Source organism: Dendrobates tinctorius, unplaced genomic scaffold (genome assembly GCF_039654945.1).
Source record: "Dendrobates tinctorius isolate UK_male_01 unplaced genomic scaffold, ASM3965494v1 ptg000029l, whole genome shotgun sequence".
NCBI classification, from domain to species: domain Eukaryota; kingdom Metazoa; phylum Chordata; class Amphibia; order Anura; family Dendrobatidae; genus Dendrobates; species Dendrobates tinctorius.
The window spans coordinates 20913189-20936839 of NW_027361697.1; the positions used below are offsets into that span (position 1 = coordinate 20913189).

At 44.0% G+C, this 23651-nt stretch overlaps 1 protein-coding gene across 2 annotated transcripts in view; it reads right to left on the reverse strand.

Moving 5' to 3' along the window:
- Positions 1–8669: 8669 nt before the first annotated feature.
- The window catches only part of MTF2 (metal response element binding transcription factor 2), a 102838-nt gene continuing 87856 nt past the window's right edge, over positions 8670–23651 (reverse strand). For both annotated transcript variants that reach the window (XM_073571439.1, XM_073571438.1), the window contains exons 13-15: positions 15024–15082; positions 14827–14922; positions 8670–13008 (exon numbers count right to left, since the gene is read on the reverse strand). In XM_073571439.1, coding sequence (XP_073427540.1) covers positions 12651–13008; positions 14827–14922; positions 15024–15082 — 513 coding nt within the window. In that variant the 3' untranslated portion in view covers positions 8670–12650. The remainder of the gene's footprint in view (positions 13009–14826; positions 14923–15023; positions 15083–23651) is intronic.

Below are 23651 nucleotides of genomic sequence, written 5' to 3' on the forward strand. Positions count from 1 at the left end.
CACACCTGTTCAAAGACCAGTACCGAAGAAGGATTCCAGAATATCCAAGGCGAGCCAATGTAAGCCCAGGTTTTTAAAGGTGACACTGCACAGATATTAAAGCTGCATTTCATCTATAGACTTTGTTTTTGTATCAACATTTAAATTTAGGGACTTTGATTTTATACACAACACGATTTCTACAACATCAATATGCTAGAGAAAAACTGTATTTTTAAAAGAACCAAGAAGAAGACAGAAGACATCAAAATGAAGACCAGATGACATCAGATGATGATGACTGGACCTGAGATGCTTCAATTTAGACTTAGGGAAGTATAATTATACATATTCTATATGAATATTGTTCACGGCTTACCATAATATGAATTCACATCAATTATGTCATTGAGTACGTATAACAGTAATCTGATATTATTATTATTGATATTAAATTATTTTGTCAAAGAAGAAGAAAAGAAGAAAAAAAGATCTCATATTTTGAGGGTTCCAATTAATGTCTGTCTCCCTCAAAAGGGGGAATTGTTAAATATTAATAATCCGTTAATTTCTTATAAGACTCAGTTCTGTACATTGCTTTAGCTTACACGACATAGGCTATTTTTAAGCTTGGCTCATGGTACAGGACAACTCCATATATACCAGGATCACGTGCTTCAATAGACGTATATAATTCATGGCTAACTGTAGAGGTCGCTGGATCCTTCCCTCACCATCATGAGACACAGACGCAAGATGCCATCTCTGCACAGACATAGCTGAACAGCTGGTATGTTACTTTACTACAAAGAAGCCTAAGAGAGACAGAGGCCATTTGCCATGTGGATCTCAGAGAAAGAAGGTGACAAGCTTTTGCAATGAACTAATGGACAATCTCTCTTTCACCTATTTTTATGTTTTTCTGTAATAATCTTTTCTTTGATGGAAGAATCCAAATAAACCACTATATTTTTATCTGGTAACTAGTCCTAAGTATTTTACAAGGATAAGCATTATTTTACAGTAGCTCTGACAGAGCTTGGTGGCAGTGATTCAGGAGGAGAGCTGCATTCTGGTGGTGGACTCTGTTGCCAGGAGCAAGTGCAACAGAGTAAAGCTAAGTGGTATTTCCCCGTTTGTGCTTTTCCTTAGTGTATTAGTACAGCGGTGGGGCCAGTGCCTGCGCCACCCAGCTCCCTAGCAAGGGATAGGTGTAGGGTGCGCTAGGGCAACAGATTCCTGATCGGCGCCCGATGCGGAACCGGCATAGGGAACGTTAGGGGCACTGACTCAGGGGAGTGCAGGATGTCTCCACGTCCCCTTTCCCTATCGCAGGGCCCACCGTTGTAACTGTTGTTCCCTTGTCTTGTTTTAGTTACCAGCCTGCGAGCCGTGTCACACAGGACAGTATCACATGCCGTGTCTTGTTGTTTTATTTACCGGCCTGCTGGTCGCGTCACAGGACGGGTCCACGTGACAATAAGACACTGCAAACTGAATAGATATGGTCCAAATGATCACCTGTTGTATCTCCCACTCTGTATGATGCTCTAAGATGTCCCTCAGGGTCGTTTCACACTTATAAAATGTACTTCTCACTTTAGAACTTGGCAAGGAAATACAAACTGAATGTCTAGTGCCACAAAAAAAAAAAAAGAACTATTGCACCTACCTTCGACTGTACCTTCATAGTGCACAGGACAGAGGATTTATTGTTGAATCTATTTTTATTGAAAAACAAGTAGACAAAAGAATAACAAACAAGGCAGCATACAATATACACCCAATTGTACAAGATCGCAGTGTAAACAGTTTTGTATACAGTCAACATATCTTCTGTAACAAGAACTCGTAACTTCTCAGTAGGGTGAATGTTGGTTTCATACTCATATACACTACTATTTACAAGAATCAGGCCAAATAACTGGCATTATAGGTTGATCAACTCATCTTATATAAACCATCATTGCATATTTCTCATTTGTAAGCAATAGAACAAACTGGAGAGTTCTCTTTCCTCCCCCAATGTCTTCTGGTTCGTTAGTAGTGTAAATGGACATATGTAATAAACAATAACTGCAAACATCCACAGCGCCTTCTTTACATGTATCAGCAAAGGTACATTTCAGAAAAGAAGAGGGAAGAAGACAAGAAAAGGAAAAAACAGAGGAAATCATCAAGGGACACTTAAGGGTAATGATACTAAAAAAAAAAAAAAAAAAAAAAAAAAGGGGAGGGAAAGCGGACACCAGACCCCAGAGCCAGCCTCTAAGAAGTCTCCTCGACCAGTTGAGATAGTCCGAAAGTTTCCTTGAACAGGATCCAAGGCTGCCATACCCGAATCAGGCGGTTGTTGTCTCCTTCCATTTCAGCCATCAGTTCCTCCATACGAAAGATGTCTGCGAGTTCCGACACCCATTCCGCCATAGTTGGCGGTGTTGCTGTGCGCCAGTGGTGTGGAATTACCATGCGTGCCGCAGTGATACAAAACAGGAAAAGGCTCCGTTTCGGAGTGGATATGGGACCCGGAAGGATCGAGAGAATGGCAATTTGCGGGGAGGGAGGAATACAGTCTCCAGAAATTCTATGATACGCCAAAAACACCCTCTTCCAGAAGGGTTGTATAGCGGTGCACTGCCACCATACATGGAATAGTGGGCCTCTCTCAGTTCCACACCGCCAACAGGTGTCGTCTACTGACTGAAAAAGATTTTAGTCTAACGGGGGACAGATACCATCTGGTCAGTATCTTAAAAATTTTTTCTCTTGTGCGCCCCAAGCTGGGGACATTTTGTGTGTAAAAAGGTAAGCTTTGTCAAGGTCCTCAGCAGAGAATTTATATCCCATCTCCTCTTCCCACGCCCGGATGTAACTCGGGGACGCCGCCGAGTCCCCATTGTGGAATTCTTTATATAAAAGAGAAATCAGATGAGAGGGAGGGTCTTGCTGCTGTAAAAAATTTTCCAGTCGTGTCATGGGGGAACGAGAAGTACGATCAACTATGTGTCTCCGGATAAACGACCTCAGCTAATTGTATTCCATCCAGGATAGCTCCCCAGTGGGAGACTGTTCCCGTAGGGTTTCCAAAGATGGAATATCCCCTCCCTCCCAGACGTAAGTCAGTACTAATATGCCAACCCAAAAATTGGTCTCTGAAACGACCAGGAGGAAAATCCGGGTTACCAAAAATTGGTGTCAAAGGATTCAAGGCGCTAATCAATGTCTTTTTAATTTTTATACGATTTCAGAGTCGCAAAGTCTCCCTCACCAGAAAGCCCGCGGATCCCTCAGAGTCATTTGCAACAGTCAAAGCATCAAATCCATGGGAGGTGTCGCAGTGGGATGTTAAAGGAAGTCTGTTCCAGCTGAACCCATTGTTTAGAACGATGGGCAAATTGCCGGTCGAATAGACGGGCAAGTATGGAGGCCCTATGGTAGGGTTCCAAATCAGGGAGGCCCGCCCCCCCTCTAGACTTCGGGGCAATCAGGATAGTATACTTTAAACGGGGCTTAGTAGAAGTCCGCCAAATAAAACGAGTCAGTGCAGATCTAATGGTTTGGAAGAACGCCTTCGGTGGCACAATCGGTACCGCTTGAAACAGATATAAAAACCTGGGGAGAACATCCATCTTAAAGGAGTTCATCCTACCAAACCACGAGATGTTCTTTCGTCCGTACTCTCTCAAATGTTTCAGGGTCGACTCTAGAAGGGGCAAGTAATTGAGTTTGTAAAGGTCAGTCATGTCAGTGGGAATTTGAACTCCTAGATATTGGATAGCTCCGGATTTCCAACGAAAGGGAAAATTCCCCATTGTTCTCACTAATTCTGCCTGCTCCAGGGATATATTAAGGGCTTAGGTTTTCTGAAAATTAATATTAAAATTACTGACTGCACCGTATTTTTGAAACTCCACCATTAACGATGGGAGGGTAATGTGTGGCTGAGCTACGTACAGCAGGTCATCTGCGTAAAGACCTTATAGTGAACGCGGTCTACCCACAGGCCGTGTACACTGGGATTCCCCCTAATTGCTACCAAGTGTTCCATAACTACCGTGTATAGTAGGGGCGACAGAGGGCATCCCTGTCACGTGCTGTTCCCTATAGCTATAGAGTCTGACAATGCACCGTTGACCCTAACCCTCGCCGAAGGACCAGAATTTAGAGCCGCAATTCTGTGTAGGAAACGGCTCCCCAGGCCTGTCTGTTGCAAGGCCGATAACATGAAGCCCCAGTGCACACGGTCAAAGGCCTTTTTTCTCGTCAATCGACAGCAAAGCCATCGGTTTGTGTTTTGATTTAGCATGTGCAGTCAAAAAGTGTTTTACCTATCCTGTCTCTCGCCTCTCTCCCTCGTACAAACCCCACTTGGTCCGAATGCACAACTAAAGGTAGAAGGGGAGCCAATCGGTTAGCTAAAATTTTTGCGTAAAGTTTTACATCAACATTAATGAGAGATATTGGGCGATAATTAGTCACTACAATGGGGTCCTTCCCTGGTTTCGGTATTACTGTAATAAAAGCCTCTAAGGATTGTGGAACAAACGGGGAGTCGCCCGTGATGGAGTTAAATACCTGTGTCATAATAGGATTAAGTTGCTCTCGAAACATCTTGTAAAAATAAGGGGAGAAGCTGTCCGGTCCCGGGCTTTTACCAGCCGGAGTGTCCCGAATGACTTTGTCAATCTCTTCGGTTGTAAAATCAGTTTCCAATGGTGTCGTTAAGTCTGTAGTCAATGTCGGGAGGGCAGTATCATGTATATAAGATTCTATTTGTGGTTGGGTGTCCAGGGGCGATTGAGGGGGGCCATCTCCGTTAATATTGTACAATGTATGATAATAACGTCACATTATGTTGAGGACTTCGGTGGGATTCGATGTCGTCTGACCACGGTGTTTCTGGAGGGATGGTATGTATGTGGTCTGACAGCGTGGGTGCAGAAATCTGGCTAGCATGCGTCCACATTTATTAGCTTGGCCGTATAATAAACTTTTAAAGCGATTTCTATGATGACGGGACTTCTCGTTCAACAGGGACTTCAAATCGTCTCTACATTTGATCAGGTCAGCCTGTGTCCCTGCCCCCAAACCCTTCTTGTTTCGTCTCCAGGGTTAGTATTTTTTCCGTGAGGTCAATAATTTCCCGATTTTTCATGTTTCAGACGGGAGTCATGTTTAATAAGTACCCCTCTAAGGACACATTTAAGGGTTTCCCATTTGATAGGTATAGCAATGTCGTCATGTGCGTGATCTTGTAAAAATGCCGCTATGGTAGTTTTAATGTCAGCTATGCATGTAGGGTCTTTTAGAAGATTATCGTTCAGTCTCCACATCCACTGGCGCGTTCCTGAGTCAGGAGGACTGATGTCCAAAAAGACTGGAGCATGATCCGACCATAGAAAACTTCCAATGGACGGTTTCGGGTCCCAAGCCAATGCGCAGTGACTAAGGAGAAAGAAATCTATTCTACCATATGAGTTATGTGGCGCGGAGAAGAACATATCCTTCATGTTGGGGTTAAGCCTCCAAACATCAGTGAGACGTAGGTCGTGAAGATTTCTTTTCAAAGAGGACAACTGACAAAGAGAGACGTAAGACTTTGCCGCCGTGGAGTCCATCGTTGGGGGGGGGGGGGAATTTTATCTTGACTCTTAACCCAAGTATGACAACCCCTTCATCGTAATCAGCTACCGTCTTCATTCAAGAAAGACCTAACAGCTTGAATTTGGTCCCGGCTGGGGGTGTACCATCCCGCTATAGTATATGTTGTTGAAAAAAATCTGGATTTTCAGGATCACGTACCTGCCCTCAGTGTCAATCAGCGTGTCCAGTATGGTGTTTTGGAGGGATTTATGGAGTGATATAGACACACCTCGGGATCGTGAGTCCGGGTTGGCGCTATGGAACCAGGTCGAGTAGTAGCGATCAGTTATATTAGGGACATGTCCAGTTTTAAAATGAGTCTCCTGTAGTATCAATACATTTACTCTTTTTGTGCATACCATATAGGATATGTGACGGCTTCTGCGGTATGTTAAAGCCCCTAACATTTAAGGAGCCCAATGTAATCTTTTGTGTGGTAATCCTACCAGGCATTGTATTTGTAGTCCGGAGTTGGGAAAGTCAGGCCTCGTTCAAAAGGGTAGATCTGCCCCAGAGTCCAGTGCCCACTGTGGATAGGGGAGAAAAAAACTAGTAGGGTGGGGGTAGAATAAACACAAAGAATATACAAAGTAATAGAGAAAAAGCGAGAAGTTAAAGTAAATCAACAATGCAAGTGTGAATAGGCACACACCCACAGGCAACGTGGAACCAAGTGGAGTTGCTGTGCGCCTCAATGGCAAAACAGCACCTCCGGGGGGGGGGGGGGGAGTGTACGACAAGAAGGGAGATGGAGTCACAGTCTCCTCCGGTCTCCAACCTCGTAATGATATAACATTCGCATACCCCTAAATCAGGGAATCCAACATATAAAGATCATATATAACCTTATCTAATAAACTCATGTGCTGTTAACAGATCACATATCGTATATAACTTCAGTACCATCAAGACTGACATTGTTAAAGATATCACAACCTTTAACTCCGAAGCAATATAATTTTTCAGGAATCATATCTTCCTTCAAAATAGAGCACAACAGGATGGTGAGCTATCGAGGCTCCTGAAAGTGACTAGTATGGAAACACAATTATCCAAGAGTATATGGGAGGGGGGGCAAGGGGAGGGAGGGGAGGAGGGAAAAGGAAAGAAGAGAAAAGGAGATCGAATGATAGTAAATACTTATATGAACCTCAGTTCTGCCATGCTAGTATAAGTGATCCCCAATCCCCGTCCCCCCCCCACCCAGACGAGAACCCACCCCAAATCAAAAAACTGATCGATCACTCATTCTCTCCTTCTCCTGGATGTACATGCCCATGTCCATTGAGCTGTCTTCCGGGGCAACGCTGCCGTTGAGGAGCCTGTCCCCTGCGAGGGTCGTCCATTCTGTAAAAGGATGGTAAGGATGGCTGGTCAGGAATGTCCACCTCCGATATATCCAAGGCGGCCGAAAAAGCCGGGATTCCACTAGGATGGCTCAAGCGATGTACTCTGCCTCTCTTCTGAACCCGGAGACAAAACGGAAACCCCCAGGTATAGAGAAGGTCGTGCTGCCGCAATTCATCCTAGAGGGGACGAAGAGCTCTGCGCCTCTGCAAAGTCCATATGGACAGATCTGGTAGAAGCTGTATGCGGGTGTCCAAGTCTTTAATGTGTCCTGCTCTCCTGGCTGCCCCCATGACCGCATCTTTAAGTTGGTATTTATGGACCCGGCGTATCACATCTCTCGGTGGGTCCTGTTCACTTGGATGCGGGCCCAGAGTCCTATGGGCACGATCTAGTTCCAGTGGAGTATCTTGGGGCCTGTCTAATACAGAGTTGAAGATGCCTCTCAAAGCAGTATTTAACTCCAGGGGAGGTATGGATTCGGGCAATCCCCGTATCCTTATATTATTCCTGCGTCCCCTGCTTTCAGAATCATCTAGGATCTCTGCTAGGGTCTGTAACTGTCTGGCCTGAACGGTCACGACGGCCTCTACTCTTTCGTTCAGGGAAGCCAGAAGCTGATTATGAGATTCAACTTTCTCTCCGCATTGTTGGATGTCATCCTTAAGTATGGAAAACTCAGCTTTATAGGAAGATTCCAGGCGAACAATGTATTGTTCAATGTCGTTTCATCGGGATGTCTTATTTTGTTATATAGTAAAGTGAAGTCGGCTCCCAGGGGTGCTGCAGATTGTCCCGCACTGAGAGGGTCGAAGGTCCGCACTGTGATGTTAGGGACGTGACTAAGTGATGGGTAGGTGGAGGAGATATAACAGACGGCAGGCCAGCCTGATGGGTAGGTATCGTGGTATGATTTAACCGCCCCCTTATTGTGGGGTCTGCTTCCTCCTGTATTGTACCGCCACCGGTGGTGATATTGCCGTCAGGGGGGTACCGATACCTCCCTGGGAACATGGCATGGAGAGCTTCAGGGGAGCCTCCCCTAGGCCCACATGATCCACATCAGCGCGAGGCTGTACTGGCCTGTCTGCAGGGTCTCCTTGTGAGGAGCGGGCCTCCAGGGGCTCAGTGGTTTTGTTATGCGGAGTGTCCCGTTATCTGTGGAGCCTCTGAGGTCGTCCCGTTAGATCTCGGAGGGGTCCCTCCGCCGTCCTCCCTCCTCTCAGGCTGCTCCCCCACCTCCTGTACCTTGCGCCCCGCTGACGGCAGAGCCGACTGTCCCTTACGCGCCGCATCCATCATGGCGCCTGCGGCCTTCTTCCCCGCTCCCGTGAAATAGCGGGAGATGTTATGGGGAACCTTTTCGGGTGCCGCGGGGCCGGTGGACGCACTCCCTCTGCTTCTTCTGGTGGACATCGGGGTATATGACATCTGGGTAGGTCACTGAGCAGGTCGGTTACTGGTGCAGGAGCTCTCCAGAACACGTCCTCACTCCTCGCCGGCCATGCCACGCCCCCCAGGACAGAGGATTTATTTGCCTTAGGAAAAGGGGAAAAAAAAAACGCATGTCGAAAGCCTGCATACTTAGGTTTACATATGTAATTGTAGGGCCTCTTGCAGGATGTGCATATCGGCTATTGCTGGAAATGAATACACAAACCTAAAAAAGCACCAAGAACAATGAGCAGGAAACATGACCATCATTTTCTACAGTAATGCACTTTAATGATGGGGCTGTAATGAGAAACAAGGATACAGCTGTATTACTGAAAGTAGCATTTTCCTTCAGAAGATAAATAAGATGATGTTGTCATGTAATCAGTGGCATTTGTAATTCTAAAAACAAAAGAAACCATATTCTATGAAAAAAAGTGACATTTCAGGATATTATGTACAAAAATTTTACAAATATACCTTGAACATTTTTTTCTTTTACATGATGAAAAGGATTTTAGCTGGCTGAAAAATATACATTTTTCTGTGTTAGTTCAAACGAGGATAATAAGGGAATAAATACCAATTATCAGGCATGGTTTGTCAATGTTTTACAAGAAATTGAGCAGAAAAACATTTATTTTAAAAGGAAGGTCTAGAACGCAGGCACAGTACACTGCTGGCCAAAATCAGCAGTCAAAATTCATTTACAGTGAAGATTTAGCAATTTTTTTCTGCCATTAATATAAAATTCTTCCAATACATAAAAGCCAGCAAAATATTTTACAAAACGTCTGTACTTCTGGCTATTAGCAGGACTGTGTGACAATACTGCAAATGCTCTCAAAACGTACAAAAATTTAATTTTTTTTACCTGTCCTGCTCACATAATTAGAAAAAAAATTGCAAGTAAAATGATATATTGCATAGATTACATTTGGAAATTAATAAAACGAGGCCGTCTACCTAACTAGGTACATACATAAACAATTTACAAAATATAAAAAGAATTCTTAAATTCATTGCTTGAAAGAAAATAGTGCCGGTCAATGTCTAGAATTAATGAAGGCAGAGAAGGCTACAGCACCACTGATTCTACCATAACGTCAGATTCCTTGTACATGATTAGATGAATGACCAGAACTAACTACCTGCTTCAGTAGCCGAGCACATTATCCTCCTGTCAATAATAAATCATGTACCTCCCACTCCTATATGAAAAGGTCCAAATCACTGCTTAGCAAACAAAGCCACAAAAACACAACAACCACATAAAATGGACAGAAAATAGTAAAAAAAAAAGAATGAATTTCATAGAGCAGAAAAAGACCCCAGAGATTGGCAGTGCAGAGACTGTGGATAGTTTATAGGTATTAAATTTGAATTATTTTTTTTTATATTCCATAATTTTAACCATTTTTTGGGGGGGGGTGGAAAAATAATGGGTGTTCAAAGATTTGTGTCCCAAGTAACTGGCAGCAGTTTACAATGGTTCCATGTGCCATTTACAAGGCGGTATTGTGTTGTGATCCACGGCAAGTACAGGTTAGTACATCTTTCTGTAAACTTCATCGAGATTTGTTGCAAAACTGTGGCAAATTGCGAGCAGTTCTTGATCACGCAGAACACTACAAACCCACAATCGCATGTGTACACATATGCATTTTTCAGAAATTACATGCCAAATAAATTTTGCAAACCTGTGTGAAACCACCCTAGGGTGTGACTGTAATTTTAGCAGTTTATATACAGTGAAGGTACAGGTGCTTCTCACAAAATTAGAATATGAAAAAGTTAATTTATTTAAGCTCTTCAATACAAAAAGTGAAATTCATTATATAGAGTCATTATAAACAGTGATCCATTTCACGTGTTTATTTCTGTTAACGTTGATGTAATATTATGGCTTACAGCTAATGAAAACCCAAAACTCATTATCTCAGTAAATTAGAATTAACAAAAAATACCTGTAAAGGCTTCCTAAGCATTTAAAAACGTCCCTTAGTCTGTTTCAGTAGCTCCACAATCATGGGGAAGATTGCTGACTTGACAGATGTCCAGAAGGCAGTGATTGACACACTCCACAAGGAAAGTAAATTTTGCATTTCATTTGGAAATCAAGGTCCCAGAGTCTGGAGGAAGAGTGGAGAGGTCACAATCCAAGCTGCTTGAGGTCTAGGGTGAAGTTTCCACCATCACTGATGGTTTCAGGACCCATGTCATCTGCTGGTGTAGGTCCACTGTGTTTTATCAAGACCATAGTCAGCGCAGCCGTCTACCAGGAAATTTCAGAGCACTTCATGCTTCCCTCTGCTGACAAGCATTTTGGAGATGGAAATTTCATTCTGCAGCAGGACTTGGCACCTGTCCACACTGCTAAAAGTACCAATACCTGGTTTACAAACAGTATCACTGTGCTTGATTGGCCAGCAAACTCATCTTAGAAGAATCTATGGGGTATTGTCAAGAGGAAGATGAGAGACACCAGACCCAACAATGCAGACAAGCTGTAGGCTGCTATCAAAGCAACCTGGGCTTCCACAACACCTCAGCAGTGTCACAGGCTGATCGCCTCCCTGCCACGCTGCATTGATGCAGTAATTGACACAAAAGGAGCCCTGACCAAGCATTGAGTGCATTTACTGAACATACATTTCAGTAGGCCAACATTTCAGATTTTAAAATCATTTTTCAAGCTGGTGTTATAAAGTATTCTAATTTACTGAGATAATGACTTTTGGGTTTTCAAGCCATAATCCTCAACCTTAACAGAAATAAATACGTGAAATAGATCACCAAGTTTGTAATGACTCTATATAATTTATGAGTTTCACTTTTTGTGTTGAAGAACTGAAATAAACTAACTTTTTGATGATATTCTAATTTTGTGAGAAGCACCTGTATGTGCACACGATGGCTATCAGGCGGATTCCACTGTGGAAAACCACCTGATAAACCTATTCAAAATGAAAAACAAAAAATGAACCTGTGCATTTGTATGCAACGTGATTTACTGTTCTTATGTTTAGGCTTTTAAAATGAGTGACCTGCCCTTTCTTCGGTTGTTTTCTGCTTGGAGCACGCTGTGTATTTTAATGTACAAAATGATGGGAAAGCTCAAGAGATGCCCAAACGCATTTTGGAATTTTTTTTTGCGTTAAAAAAAGCTAGCGGTTTCCTGAACAGTCTAATGCTTGAAAAACTTGGCGATTTCAACCGAGTTTAAAAGAAGTCTTATGCACATACCCTGATGAGGAGCCACAAAGTTTTACCACAAATTGCTGTTTGTGCCAAGTTTTTTGTTTTTTTTTCCTGTAAGGCTTGATAGTTGCAGTTTGCTTCATCTGTGCAAGACACACTAAGGTGAACCCCAATGAAAACTGTATCCGCTTTTATCAAAACGGTGGACGATTAGATGCTCTGCTACACATTTGGGCACCCTACATAAATCCTTTTTGTGTTGACTTTTTTTTTCTAAACCTGAGCAATGACTTAAAGTTAGGCCGACAAAAGATTTGCAGGCGGACATAAAAATTGAGTGCAAAGGCTTCAATTTAGCAACAGTTTTTTGTTTTTTTCTGCCATTGCATATAAACACTAATCCTTCAAATCCGTCCATTACAGTAGAGGTAGAAATGGTCTATACACACTTTTGCTACAGTGAGTCAGGGACAGAGGGGGCTCGAGATACAAACATTTTGATACTGTCACTTGATGTTACTGCTCTTATTTGCAGTATTAAGGGTGTAGATCGCACCAACCTGTCTGGTAACCAGATGTCAGTGTAAAAGGGAATCCTTAAAAAAAAAAAAAAAAATTATAGACGATTTGCAAATTGAGGAAATAACGGATTTAACTTCACCTGATGTAGGAGACATGGAGGTAACAAGACCTGGAATACGTGCAAGTATTACCAAGTAGAAAGACAGCACCTCCTTCGCTACACACAAACCCCACATTTCACATACAACACATTAATGCTTGAGTAAGGAGAACACTGTAAACCACGCCATTCTCGCAGATGTGCACCGTTGCAGATATTTGGTTAAAAGCAATGCTCTCTAATTTCACCATTCAAATTCATTAAAAAATAGACCTATATTTATTTTTCTCCTCTATTCCAGCACCCATTTGCTACCATGCGTTTTGTAGGAACCTTGGCAGTAGAGGAGTGAATAAGTTACTTATCACTTCAACATGGGAGAGAGGGAAAATAAAAGAAGCAACAAGGCTGTCCAGAATGGAGGTCAGGAGGCGGTGGCGCCATCCCACTCAACAAGATACTGCACCTTCCCGTCAAGTGTTACTCGACGAGCCAAAATACGGTATTTTTCACCACAAGCTATTCTGCCTGCTGCCCCAAAGTAATTGGTAATTGAATTCTTCAGGTGATGTAGCTGTAAGTCGTGATCGTTGACATTTTTTACAACATCGGTGTTAAGTCCGGTAGACTGAGTATCCTCCTTCCTCTCATCATTCCTTACAATATCCGAGTTATGGGCTTGAAGAGCTTTTCGGGGATGTCGCCCTCGCTTTCTAGGTGGTAGTACAGGAGTAGACCAGGAACGTCCTGTGCGTGTAAGTTTTCTCATGTCTGACGGAGGACTAAAAGAGGAATACAAAGAAAGGTCTATAATACACATGGAAGGACATATACGACCACAGCACATTTATAAAGCTTTCATTTTCAACATTATTACGAGCCATGAATTGCCCCTCTGTATGAAGGCTTGTCTTTTTGATGGATGGATAGGTGCCATAATTAAGGACAGAGACAAGTCTGAAACTAGTAGGATTTGGTGGTAACTTTTTGCTTTGATGGAAATTATGCTTTGAAAGTTTTTATTGATACATAAATAAAAATTATTTTATCTAAACCGGCTAGAACATTCCCATTCCCTACACGTCAAGCAGGAGTGGTTTCAGTGCTGAAGGATTTACAAATCAAAAAAAAAGGGGTGAGCTGAACTTCCTTCGTCTACCATTTTGGGGTGCATGTACTGCATTGTACTATGCTTATTAGGGCTCTTTCAAATGTCCGTGACCCTCGGACTGATTTCAGACCACAATGCATGGACTGGCTTCATTTCTTTCTACAAGATTGTCTCACTCTTTTTGGCAGACACAAAGTCTGTGTATTGTGATCCGAGATCGGACTGATGATCACAGAAGTCTGAAAGAGGCCTTAGGGTACGTGCACATGTTAATTATTTGGTACAAAAATATCTGCACCATTTATGCATCTCTTGGCAGAAAAAAATACATGCGTTTTTAGGTGCAGATATTCCCCCACTCATTAGTATGGGTGAAATCTGCAGCAAAAATGCTGAAAGAATTGACACACTGCAGATATTAATCTGCAACAAATCTACAAGTAAGCAGTGTGCGCATAAGGCTTTGGGGATCTCATTCATCATGTGCACGAGACTTCAGGATTTTCATTCACGTTGCTGGCATTAGGAAACCCTTTAGGTTTTGTGACAAAACTGCACTGAAAAAATAAATGTAGCAAAAACACAAGTGTGAATACAGCCTTAAGGCCCCGTCACACTAAGCGAGATCGCTAAATAGTCACCGATTTTGTGACGCAGGAGCGATATTGCTGTGTGTGATACTTACCTCCGACCGGCTCCCCCGCTGTATCGCTGTATCGCTGATCGCGCGAGAACGTCTTGGGCCGTTTCTCGGCGGCGGCTTCCTGCTGGCGCCGACAAGCGATTTGTGGACGCGGGAGGACGTCTTCATCGCCGCGTCTGACAGGTAAGTAACGACCGCCGACCGCTGCTGCATCGCTGGGGAGATCTGCCTGTTTGGCAGCTCACTAGCGACCATTTAGCGATGCACCAGCGATCCTGACCGGGTCGCATCGTTGTCGGGGTCGCTGGTGCATCGCTAAATGTGACGGTACCTTTAGTGTAACACGGAAAAGAATGAAAAGGTAAACAGATTGAAGATCAGGGATGGAGACGGCCTTTATAAGAACCAAAGACAACCATAACAAAAAAAAAAAAAAAACAGGAGGAAGACTTCAGCCAACACATAATGGCAAGGGCATTTAATAACTAGGGCATTAAAGAAATTAAGGATTAGTGATCAGCAAATGTGCTCAGATAAGGTGTTATCTGAGCATGCTCGGGTGCCGAGTGTCTTCAGCGTGCTCGAATACTATGTTCAGAGTCCCCACGCCTGCATGTCTCCCGGTTGTTCGACAGCTGCAAAACATGCAGGAATTGCTTAACAGGTAATCCCTGGATGTGTTGTGAGTGGCGAACACTGTATGTACACATAAGATCTTGCTGTAGGATTATACGCTTATGTTCAGCTTTGGTTTGCAATAAGGCGGTTTACCCATTTACACATTAATATACGCAGTATTTGCCGAACAGGTATTTTTCTTTGCAGAGCTCATAAATGCACATATACCTGGAAAGGCTGGCTGAGGTAGTCTCTTTTGAACTGGCAGCTCCATTGGACTCTAAATCAGAGTTACTAGATGAAAATGTGGTGATGTCTGCAGTCCTAAGATAAGGAGATCAGAAAAAAGATTTTAAAGACCATACAGAATAAACAAAATCAATTCTAATAATGATCGAGAACACCAAGGTAATCCGGTCTCGTACTTTCTTGGCTCCGTTGAGTCTAATGCGGTGTCCGTCAATATTGTATCAGTCTCCATTTTCTAAAATTTACACAGAAAAAAAAATTATTAAAAAAATTGAATGAAAATGCATTCTCATTAGTGTTAGTTTAACAAAAACTTATCAGTGAAGCAATAATAAGCAGAAATATACAGACATGTGACATCCTTCTTTCTGCTCCCTGGTAAGGATTTCTATGTGGCGTCATATTTCATGTTCAATCACATTCAATGTTCTTGGTAACACAAGCTGTGGCAAATACTGCACAACCTACAGGGTGTTGTCAAATAGATGAGTTTAAAGAAAAAAATACACTTCAGTGAGATTTAACCCAGTATTTATAGATTATTCTTTTTTTTTAATCATCTGAGGCCAGCAACGCATTTAAAATGGAATGGGGAATATTAGGCTGTGTGCACACATTGGGTTTTTCAGTGCAGATTTCTCCCAAATCTGAAGGGTTTCCTCATTTCAGCCAAGTGAATGAGAATCCTGTAGTCCAGAGGTCAACACGAGGGCCGCATGCGGCCCCTGAGGCAGTCATCTGCAGCCCGCGGTGCACAACGTCTCACTCCCTGAGGCAGGTAGAAGGGGGAAGGCACGCATTCAGGAAGGCGCGCGATGGCTGTTCTGTGTTCACAGGACCTGGGATGAGGTCACAGGAGGGGGAGTTGTCAGGAGTCACATGATCAGGGGCCTCAGTGTCTGCAGGACGCTGCTGTCTGTGCTGGTTGTCATGTTGCTGGATGCGGGTAAGTTTATGTGTGGGGTCAGGAGGGGTTTACAGGATGGATGTAGCAGAGCCGCGTGTGTACGAGGTGTACGGAGTGGAGCCGTGTGTGTACAAGGTGTATGGAGCGAAGCTGTGTGTATAAGGTGCACAGAGCGGAGCCGTGTGTGTACGAGGTGCACGGAGCGGAACCGTGTGTGTACGAAGTGGAGCCGTGTGTGTACGAAGTGTACGGAGCGGAGCCGTGTGTGTACGAAGTGTATGGAGCGGAGCCGTGTGTGTACGAAGTGTACGGAGCGGAGCCGTGTGTGTACGAAGTGTACGGAGCGGAGCCGTGTGTGTACGAAGTGTACGGAGCGGAGCAATGTGTGTACGAACTGTACGGAGCGGAGCAGTGTGTGTACGAACTGTACGGAGCGGAGCAGTGTGTGTACGAAGTGGAGCCGTGTGTACGAAGTGTACGGAGTGGAGCCGTGTGTACGAAGTGTAGGAGCAGTGTGTACAAAGTGTACGGAGCGGAGCAGTGTGTGTACAAGGTGCATGGAGCGGAGCCGTGTGTATGAAGTGTACGAAGCGGAGTGTGTACAAGCTGTATGGAGCGGAGCCGCGTGTGTACGAGGTGTACGGAGCGGAGCCGCGTGCGTACTAGATTTACCGAGAGGAGCCGCGTGTGTACGGAGAGAAGCCATGTGTAAAAGGTGTGCGGAGCAGAGTCGCGTGTGTACGAGGTGGACAGAGAGGAGCCGCGTGTGTACGATGAGATGTTCATATATTTTGGCATGGGGGGCCCCCCCATTTGAAAGTTTGCACCAGGGCCCATAACTTTGTAGTTATGCCACTGCTCACGCTAGAAGAGAGGAGGACTGCGGCGCTCCATAGTGGCTGTGGCCCTGCGTAATGACATCCCTCTGGTGCTCTGTAATGACATCACGCCAGCGCGCAGAGAGCGGAGGCGTGACTTTCCCCCCATTGCTGGATTTTGGAGGTGACTGTGGCTGTGCGTGTACAGCGAGATGATAGCGCGTCTCATCCGCTGAGGTAAGCTCTACATCGCAGTTGACAACCTATTTGAACGGCCACGATCGGTATTAGCACCGATCGCGGTCGTTATAACCCCTTAGATACCGCTATCAATTGTGACTGTATTAGGTTAGAAAGGAATGCGACCCGCCAGCTTAAATTGTTTATGTGCGGCCCATTTACTCTAGTGAGTCTGAAACTCCTGCTGTAGTCTCATGAACACGCTGCTTATTTGTGACTTGCAGATTTAAATCTGCCACATGTCAATTTAAGCGTTTTGCTGCAGATTTCACCCATACTAATGAGGGGGGAAAAAAAATCTGCACCAAAAAGGCAAGTTAAAAATGCCGCAAAAAAAGTGAGTATTTGCAACTGTGTTTTTCCTGCCAGCAGATGCAGAAATGGTGCAGACATTTCTGGACCAAATACTTAACGTATGCATATATCCTTAAGGGAGGATTTGTACTAATTGTTCAAGGGAGCACAGAAAAATGCCTGAAAGGGAAGACGTAGGGGAATCCACCCTTGAACAACAGTTTTTACACTAAAACATCTCAACATCCTGCACTGATTAATCAATTAAAGACCCACGTGTTTTGCACCTTAAAACCTGGCAATCGTATTCAGTTTTTCATCGACCTAGTTCAAGAACTAGAATAGCATCTATTTTCCCATCCATGTACACAAATGAATGCTTGTTTTTTATTTGTATCTTGAGTTCTATTTTAGAATTATTGGTGGGGATACATAAAAAAAAAAAAAAAAAAATAATATATTACAAAATACTGAACCAAAGCAATACATATACATCAACCAACTTATATTAGTTCCGACAAGCCTACAGCCTGCAACGATCCTCGGTCTACTGAACCACCGCACAACCAGCTCTTCCCTCTCCTAGTGAATCCTCACCCATCCCTGTAGACTGTGAGCCCTCGCGGCCAGGGTCCCCTCTCCTTATGTACTTGTGTGTCCCTTGTCTTACACATGTTTATTGTACTTGTCTATATTTCCCCTTTTCACATGTAAAGCGCCATGGAATAAATGGCGCTATATAAATGTATAATTGTGTGGAATTGTAAACAGCGATGTATATGTGCTCATGGTGGAATGGCAGACCATTCAGATTGAAGTAAACTCAAGGAAAATACCGAACAAAGGTCAAAATATAGACACCGTAAATAAAGGATAACTGACGCAAGAAGTTATGTATTAAAAGTCAGCGTATCCAGAAAACACAGGCTAAACTGCTAGAGTGCTTAAAGTCTAAGTAGAGTAATAGTAGCACAGGGGAAAACCAGGGGAAGAGTCTTGAGGAGATCATTTGCATATTCCCAGTGCCTTCTGGGATAAGTGAAGAGTCTCCGCGAGCTCAACGATCACTGGGTTTTGGCCGTTGCAGCTGAAAAGAGGAAATCGGAAAACCAGGGGAAGAGTCTTGAGGAGATCATTTGCATATTCCCAGTGCCTTCTGGGATAAGTGAAGAGTCTCCGCGAGCTCAACGATCACTGGGTTTTGGCCGTTGCAGCTGAAAAGAGGAAATCGGAAAACCGGGGGAAGAGTCTTGAGGAGATCATTTGCATATTCCCAGTGCCTTCTGGGATAAGTGAAGAGTCTCCGCGAGCTCAACGATCACTGGGTTTTGGCCGTTGCAGCTGAAAAGAGGAAATCGGAAAACCGGGGGAAGAGTCTTGAGGAGATCATTTGCATATTCCCAGTGCCTTCTGGGATAAGTGAAGAGTCTCCGCGAGCTCAACGATCACTGGGTTTTGGCCGTTGCAGCTGAAAAGAGGAAATCGGAAAACCAGGGGAAGAGTCTTGAGGAGATCATTTGCATATTCCCAGTGCCTTCTGGGATAAGTGAAGAGTCTCCGCGAGCTCAACGATCACTGGGTTTTGGCCGTTGCAGCTGAAAAGAGGAAATCGGAAAACCAGGGGAAGAGTCTTGAGGAGATCATTTGCATATTCCCAGTGCCTTCTGGGATAAGTGAAGAGTCTCCGCGAGCTCAACGATCACTGGGTTTTGGCCGTTGCAGCTGAAAAGAGGAAATCGGAAAACCAGGGGAAGAGTCTTGAGGAGATCATTTGCATATTCCCAGTGCCTTCTGGGATAAGTGAAGAGTCTCCGCGAGCTCAACGATCACTGGGTTTTGGCCGTTGCAGCTGAAAAGAGGAAATCGGAAAACCAGGGGAAGAGTCTTGAGGAGATCATTTGCATATTCCCAGTGCCTTCTGGGATAAGTGAAGAGTCTCCGCGAGCTCAACGATCACTGGGTTTTGGCCGTTGCAGCTGAAAAGAGGAAATCGGAAAACCAGGGGAAGAGTCTTGAGGAGATCATTTGCATATTCCCAGTGCCTTCTGGGATAAGTGAAGAGTCTCCGCGAGCTCAACGATCACTGGGTTTTGGCCGTTGCAGCTGAAAAGAGGAAATCGGAAAACCAGGGGAAGAGTCTTGAGGAGATCATTTGCATATTCCCAGTGCCTTCTGGGATAAGTGAAGAGTCTCCGCGAGCTCAACGATCACTGGGTTTTGGCCGTTGCAGCTGAAAAGAGGAAATCGGAAAACCAGGGGAAGAGTCTTGAGGAGATCATTTGCATATTCCCAGTGCCTTCTGGGATAAGTGAAGAGTCTCCGCGAGCTCAACGATCACTGGGTTTTGGCCGTTGCAGCTGAAAAGAGGAAATCGGAAAACCAGGGGAAGAGTCTTGAGGAGATCATTTGCATATTCCCAGTGCCTTCTGGGATAAGTGAAGAGTCTCCGCGAGCTCAACGATCACTGGGTTTTGGCCGTTGCAGCTGAAAAGAGGAAATCGGAAAACCAGGGGAAGAGTCTTGAGGAGATCATTTGCATATTCCCAGTGCCTTCTGGGATAAGTGAAGAGTCTCCGCGAGCTCAACGATCACTGGGTTTTGGCCGTTGCAGCTGAAAAGAGGAAATCGGAAAACCAGGGGAAGAGTCTTGAGGAGATCATTTGCATATTCCCAGTGCCTTCTGGGATAAGTGAAGAGTCTCCGCGAGCTCAACGATCACTGGGTTTTGGCCGTTGCAGCTGAAAAGAGGAAATCGGAAAACCAGGGGAAGAGTCTTGAGGAGATCATTTGCATATTCCCAGTGCCTTCTGGGATAAGTGAAGAGTCTCCGCGAGCTCAACGATCACTGGGTTTTGGCCGTTGCAGCTGAAAAGAGGAAATCGGAAAACCAGGGGAAGAGTCTTGAGGAGATCATTTGCATATTCCCAGTGCCTTCTGGGATAAGTGAAGAGTCTCCGCGAGCTCAACGATCACTGGGTTTTGGCCGTTGCAGCTGAAAAGAGGAAATCGGAAAACCAGGGGAAGAGTCTTGAGGAGATCATTTGCATATTCCCAGTGCCTTCTGGGATAAGTGAAGAGTCTCCGCGAGCTCAACGATCACTGGGTTTTGGCCGTTGCAGCTGAAAAGAGGAAATCGGAAAACCAGGGGAAGAGTCTTGAGGAGATCATTTGCATATTCCCAGTGCCTTCTGGGATAAGTGAAGAGTCTCCGCGAGCTCAACGATCACTGGGTTTTGGCCGTTGCAGCTGAAAAGAGGAAATCGGAAAACCAGGGGAAGAGTCTTGAGGAGATCATTTGCATATTCCCAGTGCCTTCTGGGATAAGTGAAGAGTCTCCGCGAGCTCAACGATCACTGGGTTTTGGCCGTTGCAGCTGAAAAGAGGAAATCGGAAAACCAGGGGAAGAGTCTTGAGGAGATCATTTGCATATTCCCAGTGCCTTCTGGGATAAGTGAAGAGTCTCCGCGAGCTCAACGATCACTGGGTTTTGGCCGTTGCAGCTGAAAAGAGGAAATCGAATTTTGAATTTTGGCTCATCTTTCATCGTTTTTAAGAAATCTCAAGATGGAAGAGGCCAGGAGCCATTTGGTGAGCTGCATTTCTTGCTACATGTTCACAGACTTACCAGTGGAAAAGCCAAACTTCACATGCCACAAATGCAAGCTTGTGTCCCTGTTGGAGGAAAAGTTGCAAAATCTCGAAGAGAGGTTAGCTACGTTGAAGATCATTAAGGAAGGTGAAGAGTTCTTGGACAGAGCAGAATTATCTCTTCATGTTACAGAAAGAGAAGAAATTCGAAGTGCACCTGAAGAAACAGAGGAATGGAGACATGTGACCCAGAGAAGCAGGAGGATCAGGAGGCAGTCAGCACCCATACTGCTCAGAAACCAGTACCAGGCTCTCACGCAGGAAAACAATGAAGAAATACATCAGGATAAGACTTTGCCAACAAGCAGCAACCTTGTACGCCTTCAGAGTCCTCCTGGATGGAGAAAGAAAAATGTTGTGAAGAAGAAACGGAGAGTGGTGGTCATGGGGGATTCCCTGTTGAGAGGAACTGAGGCCGCTATCTGCAGACCGGATATAACTTCAAGAGAAATGTGTTGTCTTCCAGGTGCAAAAATTAAAGATGTGTCTGACAGGATATCAGGACTCTTCAGACCTACAGATGACTACCCATTCCTGCTACTACATGTGGGGACAAATGACACTGCAAGAAACGACCTGGAAACCATCTGCAGAGACTTTGAAGACTTAGGCAAGAAAGTGAAAGAACTGGGAGCGCAGGTGGTCTTCTCTTCCATCCTCCCAGTGGATGGCCATGGAACAAGGAGGTGGAATAAGATTCTGCAGGTGAACAACTGGCTACGTCGATGGTGCCGTCAGCAACGATTTGGATTTCTGGATCACGGAGTGAACTACTTATACGATGGACTATTTGCTAGAGATGGGGTGCACCTTACGAAGACTGGTAAGCATGTATTTGGAAGTCGCCTTGCTACACTTGTAAGGAGAGCTTTAAACTAGAACAACATGGGAAGGGAAGCAAAAGACCAGAAAAAGCCATACACCTGACAAATGCTATTGAGAACTCTGCTATTAGAAGTGGAAAGGAAGAACAAAGACGAAAGAATCTAATTAATAAAAATATTGGAGAAAGAGAAACCAATCACAAACTAAAATGTTTCTATACTAATGCACAAAGCATGGGCAACAAACAAGGAGAATTGGAACTACTAACACAGGAAAAGAAATATGATGTCATTGGAATCACTGAAACTTGGTGGGACGATACACATGATTGGAATACAAGACTAGAAGGATACAACTTATTTGCAAGAAACAGACTTGATAAACGAGGAGGGGGTGTCGCATTGTATGTTAGAAACGCGTATATCTGCACAGAGATTGAAGCTTCAGAGACTGGGAGTTCTGTGGAAACTGTTTGGGTAAGAATACAAGGACAGAACAATGGAAAGGACACCATTGTAGGCATTTACTACAGGCCGCCTGTGCAAGCTGAAGCTATGGATGAACTCTTTATGCATCAAATGGCCAAGTTCTCCAAAAAATATGACATAGTTGTCATGGGAGATTTCAACTATCCAGACATTTGTTGGGAATCTCTCTCAGGCAAAACTAACAGGTCAAGGAAATTCTTATCCTCTCTTGCTGACAACTTTATCTTGTAAAAGGTAAGGGAGAAAACAAGGGGAACTGCTACCTTGGATCTAATCCTTATAAACAGGGAGGAAATGGTTGAGGAGGTAAAAGTGGCTGGGACCCTAGGAGGTAGCGACCATGCTATTTTAGAATTTTGGATAACTAGAGGCGGAAGACCTGTGAAGACTCAGACGTCAAGGTTAGATTTCAGAAAGGCAGATTTTAAGGGATTCAGAAAGAGAATTGGAGGGATCCAATGGCTGGATATCCTTAAAGACAAAAATGTCCAGGAAGGATGGGAAATCTTGAAAAATGAAATTCTCAAAGCACAGTTGTTAACAATTCCGAAAAGAGGGAAGAATAGGAAGCAAGCAGTTAAGGAAACCAGGATGGATGAACACAGAACTTAAGCACATGCTAAAAAGGAAGAAAAAAATGTTTATAAAATGGAAAGAGGGAGGCATATCTAAAGAAGAATATAATGCTGTCTGCAGAACCTGCAGGGCACAAATCAGATTATCTAAAGCTGAAAATGAATTGAGGCTTGCAAGAGATGTCAAAAGCAATAATAAAGGATTTTGGGGATATGTCAAAAGTAAAAGAAAAGTCAAAGATGCTATAGGATTTTTACAGGATGAAAATGATGAAATGGTAAGACAGGATGTTGAGAAGGCTGAACTTTTAAATTCCTATTTTGCATCTGTTTTCTCTCAGAAAGGAAATGTAACATCAACTGTTATTCACTGTCCTATTAAGGGAATAGAAGAATCCAGGATATCTATAAACAGAAAGATAGTGAGGAAACACTTAGCTAGCCTAAATGAATTCAAGTCTCCAGGTCCAGATGAATTACACCCCAGAGTACTGAAGGAGATAGCAGAAGAAATTTTTGAACCCCTCTCTATAATCTTTGAAAATTCTTGGAGAACAGGAGAAGTGCCAGAAGACTGGAGAAGAGCAAATGTTGTTCCTATCTTCAAAAAGGGGAAGAAGGTGGACCCAGGTAACTATAGGCCGGTGAGTCTGACTTCTATACCAGGAAAGATCTTTGAACAAATTATTAAACAACATGTATGTCAATACCTGGATAAGAATGAAGTGATTAAACAGAGTCAGCATGGGTTTGTAACTAATAAGTCATGTCAGACTAACTTAATTTCCTTCTATGACGGTATCACTGATTGGGTGGATCAAGGAAATGCTGTAGATATAGTATATCTTGACTTCAGCAAAGCATTTGACAAAGTCTCTCATACAATCCTTATTGAAAAAATGATTAAGTATGGAATGGACAAGGCAACTGTTAGGTGGATTCATAACTGGCTTAGTGATCGGACCCAAAGAGTGGTCGTAAATGGCTGCACATCCAGTTGGAAGAATGT